We start from the raw sequence: 12,239 nt of genomic DNA, 5'->3' as shown, positions 1-12,239 counted from the left end.
AAACAGTGAATCGATAATACAAGAAAAGATTCACTGTTTACATGAGGCTGCTGTCAGCTCTTTAGGATATAGGTGTCATAAAAATTCCTAACCAGAACATTTGTGTGTGTGAGAGGGGAGGTCTGTTGGAGTGCTCTCCGTGTCAGATATCTGCACAGTGTGCATAGCAAGTTCTGATGTGGTGTGGCTGTAACCATGAAAACTGCAAGCCGCTGCAAAGCATAAGGACAGATTGATCCTTATGTCGGCTTCTCTGAATATATTGCTCTGTGAGAGAGGCGGGGTCACGTGACGTTGCGCGATGACGTCACTGACCCCTGAATCAATTCAGGTCTGCACTGCATCAATGCAGCATCGTTAACAGCTGCATCACAATGCATCACTGAATCAATTATTTTCAGCAGCCCTAATGTCTATATATGTGTACATATGCATGTATGTGTTTATATGTGTATACATGTCTGTAAATACATATATAAACATATAAATACATAAATACATATGTTCACACATATAAACATAAATACAGTATCTCACAAAAGTAAGTACACCCCCACATTTTTATAAATATTTTATTATATCTTTTCATGTGTCAACACTGAAGAAAGTACACTTTGCTACAATGTAAAGTGCTGAGTGTACAGCCTGTATAACAGTGTAAATTTGCTGTCCCTCAAAATAACTCAACAACCAGCCATTAATGTCTAAACTGTTGTCAACAAAAGTGAGTACACCCCTAAGTGGAAATGTCCAAATTGGGCCCAAGTGTCAATATTTTGTGTGCCCACCATTATTTTCCAGCACTGCCTTAACCCTTTTTGGCATAGAGTTCATCAGAGCTTAACAGGTTGCCACTGGAGTCCTCTTCCACTCCTCCATGACAACATCACAGAGCTGGTGGATGTTAGAGACCTTGCGCTCCCCCACCTTCCTTTTTAGGATGCCCCACAGATGCTCAATAGGGTTTAGGTCTGGAGACATGCTTGGCCAGTCCATCACCTTTACCCTCAGCTTCTTTAGCAAGGCAGTGGTCGTTTTGGAGGTGTGTTTGGGGTTGTTGTTATGTTGGAATACTGCCCTGTGGCCCAGTCTCTGAAGGGTTGGGTCACAGTACATGTTGGCATTCATGGTTCCCTCAATGAACTGTAGCTCCCAAAATGCTGGCAGCACTCATGCAATCCCAGACCATGACACTCCCACCACCATGCTTGACTGTAGGCAAGACACACTTGTCTTTGTATTCCTCATCTGGTTGCCCACACACACGCTTGACACCATCTGAACCAAATAAGTTTATCTTGGTATCATCTGAGCACAGGACATGGTTCCAGTAATCCATGTCCTTAGTCTGCTTATCTTCAGCAAACTGTTTACAAGCTTTCTTGTGCATTATCTTTAGAATAGGCTTCCTTCTGGGACGACAGCCATGCAGACCAATTCAATGCAGTGTGCGGCATATGGTCTGAGCACTGACAGGCTGACCCCCCACCCCTTCAACCTCTGCAGCAATGCTGGCTACACTCATACGTCCAGTGGCGTCACTAGGGTTGGTGTCACCCGGTGCGGTAAGTCATGGTGTCACCCCCCCACCCAGAAAGCAGACACACACAAAAACACAGGCAAACACACATACAAACACTCAGACACACTTAAAAACATACTCAGATGCACACACAAACACTCGGAAACACACTCAGACACACACACAAAAACACACACACAAAAACACTGAGACACACACACACACACACAAAAAAACTCAGACACACACATACAAAATATGTAAACTGCACTGCATTAATTATGAAGCTCATGCCTAGAGCTGCTCCCTGGCTCAGTAGAGCATCAAATGAAAGATAAACAGAGCACTCTAAAATAAATCACTGAAGAAAAGGTTTAGGTGCGCAAACTATGAAAATTCTGCTCTCTGACTCTGTTCCAAGTCTGTCAGTGCACAGCCCTGGGCCGCATGTCACTGAGCAGTGAGCACAGATAGGCAGGCAGGTTTAGGCTAGCAGCGCAACTTTGCAAGCCCCACGGCACACCAACAACATTCATAGTGAAATTGGGCAGGGGAGGAGCAACGTACAAACAAGCAAAAGCAGCCGGGAAAACTATTTGTTGAAATTGCAGCATTGGCTCAAGGGGCAAAAAAATGGTGTGTCTACAACTTCCCCAGTCCCACTAATGTTCACAAATGCCAACCTCTAATAAAATAATCTATGCATCTCAATATTGTATTTCTTTGAATTTCAATAAAATTTAAAAAAAAAAAAATATTTTTTTTTTGGTGTCACCCCCTGGAGGGTGTCACCCAGGTGCGGCCCGCACCCCCCGCACCCCCCTAGTGACGCCACTGCATACGTCTATTTCTCAAAGACAACCTCTGGATATGACACTGAGCATGTGCACTCAACTTTTTTGGTCCACCATGGTGAGGCCTGTTCTGAGTGGAACCTGTCCTGTGAAACTGCTGTATGGTCTTGCTCACAGTGCTGCAGCTCAGTTTGAGGGTCTTGGCAATCTTCTTATAGCCTTGGCCATCTTTATGTAGAACAACAATTTATTTTTTTTATTTAGATCCTCAGAGTTCTTTGCCATGAGGTGCCATGTTGAACTTCCAGTGACCAGTATAAGAGTGTGTGAGAGTGATAACACCAAATTTAATACACCTGCTTCCAATTCACACCAGAGACCTTGTAACACTAACAAGTCACATGACACCGGGGAGGGAAAATGGCTTATTGGGCCCAATTTGGACATTTCCACTTAGGGGTATACTCACTTTTGTTGCCAACGGTTTAGACATTAATGGCTGTGTGTTGCATTATTTTGAGGGGACAGCACATTTACACTGTTATACAGGCTGTATACTCACTACTTTACATTGTAGCAAAATGTCATTTCTTCAGTGTTGTCACATGAAAAGATATAATAAAATATTTACAAAAATGTGAGGGGTGTACTCACTTTTGTGAGATACTGTGTGTGTGTATATATATATATATATATATATATATATATATATATATATATATATATATATATATATATATACATATTTAGACATGTATATGTATGTATCTCAATGTTAAAGGGACATGAAACCCAAAAAAATTCTTTCATGATTTAGGTAGATTTGATTAGTTATCTTGGTATTAGTTGTTGAAGGAGCAGCAATGCACTACTGGTTTCTAACTGGTGAGCCAATGACAATCGGTAAATTTTCACTAGCCCACTAGCCATTAGCGAGTGGAAATTTAACAGTGGCGAGTAAAGGTTAGTGAGTGAATATCTGCATATATTATCTAAAGGGATATTATACTCTATATCCATGGAAGGGCAAGGATATGTTATTTATTTAGAGCTATTGGGACCCTATTTGTGCTTATACTGTTACTTCTGAGATGGTAAACAGGGGCAGAGAGAGATTGGAGAGGAGAAGTGAAAGTGGAGAAAAAGATAGCGTTTAGAAAGAGTGGAGAAGAAAAAATGAGTGAAGAGATATGAGATAGAAAGAGTGTAAAAAGAAGATATGGCCTGAGAGAGAAGGGAGGGGGTAAAACGAGAGATTAAAGAAAGGAGGGAGTGGAGAAAGATAGATGAGAGATTATAGTTATAAAACATTTTTTTCCAGGTCAACACTCTCTGTTCAACATCTTCCTTTTTCTGTCCAGCTATTGTCTTCCCAAGAACTCTAGTTGATGTTGCTAACTGCTATGCACTTATTTTTGTTAATTTATTACTGTATGTAGCATTATTTAATTTATGGTATAAAACATAAACAATATTAAAAAAAATACTACACAATAATGTGTTTCACATTGGCTAAACATATGCAAAGAGAGGGGCGGGGTAGTGGGCTAGATCAAAAGTGGCGAGTAACATTTTGTGCTGGCTAGTAGCTTAGGGCTTGAAATGTAAGCCCTAATATATATATATATATATATATATATATATATATATAGTACAGCCACCAATCAGCGCTAGAACCTAGGTTATTTGCCGCTTATGAGATTACCTACAGTAAGGGAAAAAATTTGTTGATCCCCTGCTGTTTTTGTACATTTGCCCACTGACAAAGAAATGATCAGTCTATAATTTTAATGGTAGGTTTATTTGAACAGTGAGAGAGAGAATAACAACAACAAATCCAGAAAAATGCATTTCAAAAAAGTTATAAATTGATTTGCATTTTAGTGAGTGAAATAAGTATTTGACCCCTTTGCAAAACACCCAAGATTTGACGGTGCATGGCCTCATCCATCGTCTCTTTGATGCAATGAAGTTATCCTGTCCCCTTAGCAGAAAACACCCCCAAAGCATAATGTTTCCACCTCCATGTTTGATGGTGAGGATGGTGTTCTTGGGGTCATAGGCAGCATTTCTCCTCTTTCAAACACAACGAGTTGAGTTGATGCCAAAGAGCTCGATTTTGGTCTCATCTGACCACAACACTTTCACTTAGTTCTCCTCTGAATCATTCAGATGTTCATTGGCAAACTTCAGACAGGTAACAAGCTGAGATTAGGAGCAATCCCTTTAAGAGAGTTCTCCTAATCTCAGCTCGTTACCTGTATAAAAGACACATGGGAAACAGAAATCTTGCTGATTGATAGGGGGGGTCAAATACTTTTTTTCACTCATTAAAATGCAAATCAATTTATAACTTTTTTGAAATGCATTTTTCTGGATTTTGTTGTTGTTATTTTGTCTCTCACTGTTCAAATAAACCTACCATTAAAATTATAGACTGATCATTTTTTTGTCATACAAAATCAGCAGGGGATCAAATAATTTTTTCCCTCACTATAGATAAACCTTTCAGCAAAGAATAATAAGAGAAGGAAGCAAATTTAATAATGGAAGTAAACTGGAAAGTTATTTAAAATTGTATGCTCTGTCTAAATCATGAAAGTCTAATTATGACTTTACTGTCCATTTAAAGCCCTTTGTCTGCCTTTTTTTCTAACACCTGAGACCTCATATCTTTGAACCCTTATAACTTTTTTTTTGCAGTATTTTTCTTAAATATTTTTTATTAGATAGTGTTATTATGGGTGTAACTGTACTTTTCAATGTATGTTTGATGTGTTTTGTGACACTTTTTTGTATTGCATAACATTTAACTAGAGCTCTTAGGTTGCGCTATCCTGACGCACGCTAACCTCAATTGCGCTCAAGACATTTACTTTCAACTTATAATATAACCACTACATCGAACGTGTGCAAACAGTCATGATAAACCCGATATCGCTTGCGCATAACTGTTATCTCGCCACTAGTAATCTGGCTTTTTATGGGGCTTTTGAGTTTAATGTTCCTTTAATGTAAATATATATTTTTTATCTCTTCAAGGGTTGCCAAAAGAAAAATATTTGAGAATTTAAACCTATTTGAACAGAGCTGTTTGTGTCATCTGTTATTGTAACTGTAGCTGTAGGTTATCATATGAAGATAACCGGAATGCCTGATTTACTGGAGGCCCTGACAAATGAAGTTTGAAGAGTGTGCTGCTATAAATTGCAAATTGGCCACAAATTTGCAAACAACCTTTTTAACACCCATAGAATATATGTATGCTTAAGTGAGGATTAACATGACTTTGTATAATAAATTGCAAATTGCTCTAAATAATAAACCATGTCCCCCCTTCTCATGTATCACAGATTCGGCATCAAACTAATATATGTAGCATCATTTATAGACTAATCGCAATGGTATTTTGCAAGGCATATTTGGATAGAAAATATGTAAATGTATCTCCTTTCTGTTCATTATCCAATGTATTAATAGTGTTTAATGGTTCTAAATTAAAGTTCCTGAATCACTAATTATCTCTAAGGTTTTTAATATTAGGCATCAGTGATCTTCACGCTGAGTTTAGTCCCTCAGACTGTTAGAAACTTTATGCATAAAATTGAGTTGCAAGCAGTTGGGGGCATCTAAGCATCTTTTGTCGTATATTTAGGAATTTTTAAGAGGCTTATTTGCACTATTCCCTGAAATGTTATTAGAGTAGAAGAGGAGGGAGTTGTTTGCCCACATTTGAAATAGTAGTTTTAGTAAAATCTTAAATCTTCTTTAATTGGACAGTGTGATATCTCACACCAGAAAATACACACAAGCTTTAATTAGGTTCTAGTAAGAGATTTAGAAGAAGGATTGGGGGGAATTGTTCATCAGTGCAGTAAAGATTTTAAAACCAAGGGTCATCATTCACTCATTGGAAGATCTTGCTTAAGGGCATTGGTGCATGTTCGGTAATTAGATTTTGTCAAAATACACTGCAGGATTGTAAATACAAAATTAATGCAACACATTGACTGCAAATTTTACCATTGCCAGCTTGAAACATCCCCATTATCATTTAAATTCTTGTAATATAACCATGGTAAAAAAAAGAAAAGGAAAAAATTCTGGTTAAAAGGATTAGTAAATACATCAATGGTTTAATACTTTATGCATATACATTTTTTATTGTACAGTACTCATATATAATTGAAAAGAACTTCCCAGTTTATGTTGTGGAAGCAACAATATATTATTAAATCACTTGTAGAATATAACATGCTTTAGACAGACATGTGTACTATTTCAGCTTTCAAAGGGAGTATATACAGTGTATATATATATATATATATATATATACTGTATATATATACTGTATATATATATATATATATATATATATATATATATATATATATATATAAAAAGAAGCACGGAAATGGACTGTATTGTGAAACCCACAGCCTTGAATACCTACTGATAGCTTTACAGTTTCCAGCAACTCAGACACTGTCCACCCTGGGTGCAAAGCCCATAGGCAAAATTACAAAACACGATTATCAGCAGAACTCACTGGAAGTCTGGCACTCTCCTGCAAGCACACATTGATATTTAAAAGCAAAAATGGAGGAGTTAATTACATTTGGCACCAAACGGTTTAAGCCCAGGACCATGTCAAGGTCTCTTACCACCTGGGTCCCAAACCAGCAGGCACACAATGCATGCTTTCAAGCAAACAAACTAAGAACCAACAGGGGTGACACAGGCCTTTGTGATATCCCTGCCTGATTTGCTCGAAACTGTACAGCTCTCTGTACATATATTACAAAAGGTCTGCATACAACATTAATGTTTTCTAAGCTTTGAAAAATGTTTTAGGGTAATACAGTCTAAGGATATACAGTACTTCATAAAAACCTTCATTAATATGTTTATCATATCCCCTTTGCTTTGGGCTATTATAGATGTAAATAAGCTCTTGAACCGATTGAAGCAATCACTTTGTAGCATGTAGCAAGGTCAGTATTATACAGTAATTAGTATTTACACTGCAGTCTCTTTGAGTTGAAATTAAAACACACATTTTTAAATGTAAATTACGGCAAAATATGTGCAAACTAATTAATAAATAAATTTTGTTTTCCCTATGCTTAAGTAAACATTTTGGGCTAGATTACGAGGGGAACGCTAACAGTTACGTGCAAGCAAGAAGGGGTTTTATTGTGAGTGTTAGTGGGCTTTGGGTTTTTTGCTCGTATTACAAATTTAAAGTAAACGTGATCGTTTTAGCTCAATTGAAGTTAAAGAGATAGCTCTACCTAGAGCTCTGTTAACTGTTTCATGAAACAAAAACGTGTCACAAAAGACATAAAAAATATAGTAGTTACACTCATAATAACACCATCTAATAAAAAATATTTTAAAAAAAATATTGCACATAAAATTTATAAGAGCTCAAAGATATGAGAGAAAAAGGCAGTCAAAGGACTTTAACATAGAGATACCTACATACATACAGCAGATGTATTTATGTATTATATGTGAATATGTGTATTTACAGAAATATATACACATATAAACACATAAATACATATGTAAACACACAAAACATTTATATATATATATATATATATATATATATATATATATATATATATATGTGTGTGTGTGTGTGTGTGCATTGGAGCCTTTTGCAGTTACCTATTTATAACACCTATTTATAATAATTTGTATATATAGGTATAAATATATATTTGAGCAAAAAAACATCACATATATATATATGTTTAGCGAGAGAGAGAGCTAGATTTATGAATAAATAGAACATATTCTGCTATGTGAAGAACATTGGAATGTGAACTATTCATATTTTCATGTCGGGTGAGCGCACTTAAGAATATGCAATCGGGTCTGCTCGCGAATAGGGTGTAAGGTTTTTTTTAACCACTTTTTTACTCCATTGACTTCTATTGGGGAATAAGTTATCGTGCACGCAATATTCTAAGTTTAACATTTTATGCGCATCGGGTTAGCGCACAAACCAAAACAGTACTTTCAACTTGTAATACGAGTGCTACCTAGCGAGCACAAAAAGCTCTCTTCTAGCGGAGTTAACACTCGAGCGTGAGCATTAAATACAGCATTTGTAATCTGGCCCTTTATGGGTGATTTGATTTTGAGTCTGCTGTTTCTTTAACCATGTATAATTCTGAGACTTCAAAAAAGCTTTGTAAATTTAAACAAATCTTTATTGTTGTATCAAACAGGTAAGTCATCAATTGCAAAGATAAAGGTGTCTGAGCTAATACAGTAGCTCAGAAATGCAGGTTTATACAAAATGCTGGCTGCTATAATATAAGAAAGCCAATTGTATTATTTAAAGGGACACTGAACCCAATTTTATTCTATTGTGATTCAGATAAAGCATGCAATTTTAAGCAACTTTCTAATTTACTCCTAATATCAAATTATTTTCATTCTATGGGTATCTTTATTTGAAATGCAAGAATGTTAGTTTAGATGCCGGCCCATTTTTGGTGAACAAACTGTGTTGTTCTTGCTGATTGGTGGGTAAATTCACCTACCAATAAACAAGTGCTTTCCATGGTCTGAACCAAAAAAATAGCTTAGATGCCTTCTTTTTTAAATAAAGAAAGCAATAGAACGAAGAAAAATTGATAATAGAAGTAAATTAGAAAGTTGTTTAAAATTGCATGCTCTATATGAATCACAAAAAAAAAATTTGGGTTCAGTGTCCCTTTAAGCATTAATGTGTAGATGTATAATATGTGTTTTTATATCTGTAATAATTTGAAATATTCTTGTCACTTGTATTGTAAATTTTAGTTGTAATATTTTGTTTCCCTCTTTGTAAGGTCAGTATCAGTTTATAGTGCCTGAAGATATTGCTATCGGAGATGCAATTGGTCGAGTAAAGGCGAATGACAGGGATATTGGCGAAAATGCGAAGTCATCATTTGATATTATTGATGGGGATGGCAGAGACATGTTTGAAGTTACTACTGATTCTCCAACTCAGGATGGACTAATTCGCCTGCGTAAGGTAATTTTACAACATTTTTTACAATTACAATTATTTTTTTAAAGCATGTAAAATAAAGTATTTTTTATAGCAAATTAAAAAATGTATTATAAAATAATTAGACAGCTCAAAAATAATTGAGTGGCTGTGCGACTAATCAGATTTACTTTTGCATGACAAGAGATAACAAAATTACCCTGGTGTTTTTTATTGGTTAACATATTCTCATTTAAATAATAGTCAAATTATTTCTGGTTTACTCCAATCAAGACTTTTATTAGCACAACACAGAGTATGTTTCTATATGTAAACACTTAGCTTGTGGGTTTATTTTAGTATTAAACGTAGTCCTTGGCTAGAAAACATTAGTGTTTCCCGGTTTTATAGGAATCAATAACAATTTTATTTTCCATTTTCTCTGTACACAGTCCCTCTGTATGAACATTTTTTTCACTTAAAATAATCACCAAATTCCCTCCCTCCCTCAAAAAATCATCACACCTATCCAGGTTGCATCTCTTTCATTGAATCACTTAGATAAAATCATCTTAACTTATATTAATTAAAAAAAAAATTTTTTTCCATCATACCACATTTGTCTGATTTCTAATCTTCCAATGCTTACTTTTACACAATAGCACTACTACTATTCTACGTTTGCTCACTACAAAGTACCTTTTTTAACAGATTAAAGAAAGAAAATTAGAGACATGTAATTTTTCATGTATATCTTCCCACATATTTCTTTATACTTTTCCATAAATAAATATTTATTCCTTAATGCATTTTTTACATTCTCCTAGCCTATGACATTTATTTGGCAGTTCACCTTTTGTTTTGACTTACACTTTTTAAGATTGTTCAAGAGCCTTTTTTAGTTGTAGTGTATTTTCTGTAAGACTGTTATAACTGCTTTTATATCTCTCAAGCACAGGGTTCTCCTGTTGTTTTGTTGAACTATTGTGAGATATGTACTGTTGCTTTTCCATATATGTATTGTATCATTGTATACAGTTGTATTAAATGTATTGTTACCATGCTAAATTAATCGCAACCCACTTTACCATAATGAAACCTAACCACATCCTAATAGTAATTATCCCTAACTGCAAACCCACATGGGTATCATTCCCCTTAACCATGATTGCCTCAAATGGTAATATTCTTAACTGCTCTAGCCCTATCCCCAATATTTTAATTGATGACTACTTCAAGTCAGATGTCCAAACAACCAGTGACTAATAGTATAAGTCCATACCACAATACCCCCGCCTAACACCCAAAGGCTACCCTTGTCCCTCCACAACAACACCCTCTAACACCTAGTGACTAAATCTTTAATGAACCACTCATCACAGTATTTTCTTCTGACGATACTTCCATTGCTGCTCTCACGCACAGTGATCTCCACTTTAGTCACACACCTAGGCCAGGTGAGAGGCATGGTGGCGGTGTTGGTATCTTACTCTCCCCCTCCTGCTCCTATCAACACCTGCATCCTCATCCATCTCTCTCCTTTTTGAAGTTCACTGCATGCACCTGTTCTCCCCCTTCTCCCTCAGGGTGGCAGTTATCTATCGCCTCCCTGGACCAACCTCCCAATTCCTTGATAACTTTGCTGCCTGGCTTTCTCACTTTCTCTCTACAAATACACTTGCTCTAATGCTCGGGACTTCAACATCCCCATTGATAACCCATCGGCCCCTGCTGCCTCTAAGCTTCTCTCACTCACAAACTCCTTTGGTCTCTCATAATCCACCCTATTCCCTACTCACCGCGACAGAAACTCTATTGATTTGGTATTTTCCTGCCTCTTCTTTCTCGCTGACGTCACCTGTAGCCCATTTCCCATCTCAGACCACCATCTGCTCACCTTTAATCTTAATATACAGGCTAACCTACTTCTCCCCCCTCGTCCCTACACCTGTAGAAATCTGCACACTGTGGATCCTCTCCAACATTCCAAACTTATTCAAAAATGCCTTGCTACAACCCACTATAACAATACTCTCTCCTCTGCACTTAACACTTTTGCTACTTGCCAAAAACGCAAAACCCCACATTGTCAGCTCCAACCCTGGCACTCTAAGCAAACACGCTATCTGCAAAAATGCTCCTGTGCTGCTGAACGTGCCTGGAAGAAATCCCGCTCTGAACCAGATTTCCTCCACTATAAGTTAATTCTTTATTCTTACTCCTCTGCCCTTCACTTAGCAAAGCAAACTTACTGCTCTTCTCTTATATCTACTCACTCCTCAAACCCTAAATGTCTCTTCTCCATTTTCAACTCTATCCTCTATCCATCTGCACCACCCCCTTCATCTGCCTTTAGTGCTCAAGACCTGGCAGACTAGTTTTTCAACAAAACACTTACCATCCAAAGTAATATCCCAAAACAAGACTGCAACCTTCCATCTCTGCCCCCGGCCACCCCCTCAACCACTCTCAGCACCTTCCCACCAACCACTGAGAATGAAGTGAGTTCCCTACTGTCTTCCTGACACCTCACTACCTGCCCACTTGACTCTATCCCTTCACATCTAATACCTTCCGTGTCTTCTACCCTCACTCCAGCTGTTACTCAAATATTCAACCTATCCTTTACTACCGGATCATTCCCATCTTCCTTCAAAAATGCGAGGGTCACCCCGTCCTCAAAAAACCCTCTCTCAGCCCCAATTCTCCTGCAAACTACCACCCGATATCACTGCTTCCCCTAGCTTCAAAAGTCCTGGGAAAACTAGTTTTCTTCCTAAATGGAAAGAGTCCACAGCTGTATTCATTACTTTTGGGAAATAAGAACCTGGACACCAGGAGGAGGCAAAGACACCCCAGCCAAAGGCTTACATTCTCCTCCCACTTCCCTCATCCCCCCAGTCATTCTTTGCCTTTCGTCCCCAGGAGG

General features: G+C 37.2%; 1 protein-coding gene across 1 annotated transcript in view; it reads left to right on the top strand.

The window, feature by feature from the left end:
* Nucleotides 1-12,239, top strand: part of CDH8 (cadherin 8) — a 658,573-nt gene that overhangs the window by 419,157 nt on the left and 227,177 nt on the right. Inside the window, exon 6 of the mRNA XM_053699570.1 lies at nucleotides 9,168-9,355. Coding sequence (XP_053555545.1) covers nucleotides 9,168-9,355 — 188 coding nt within the window. The remainder of the gene's footprint in view (nucleotides 1-9,167; nucleotides 9,356-12,239) is intronic.

The sequence above is a fragment of the Bombina bombina genome, chromosome 1 (assembly GCF_027579735.1).
Source record: "Bombina bombina isolate aBomBom1 chromosome 1, aBomBom1.pri, whole genome shotgun sequence".
In the NCBI taxonomy this organism is placed as follows: domain Eukaryota; kingdom Metazoa; phylum Chordata; class Amphibia; order Anura; family Bombinatoridae; genus Bombina; species Bombina bombina.
This window is presented reverse-complemented; position numbering and strand designations above follow the sequence as displayed.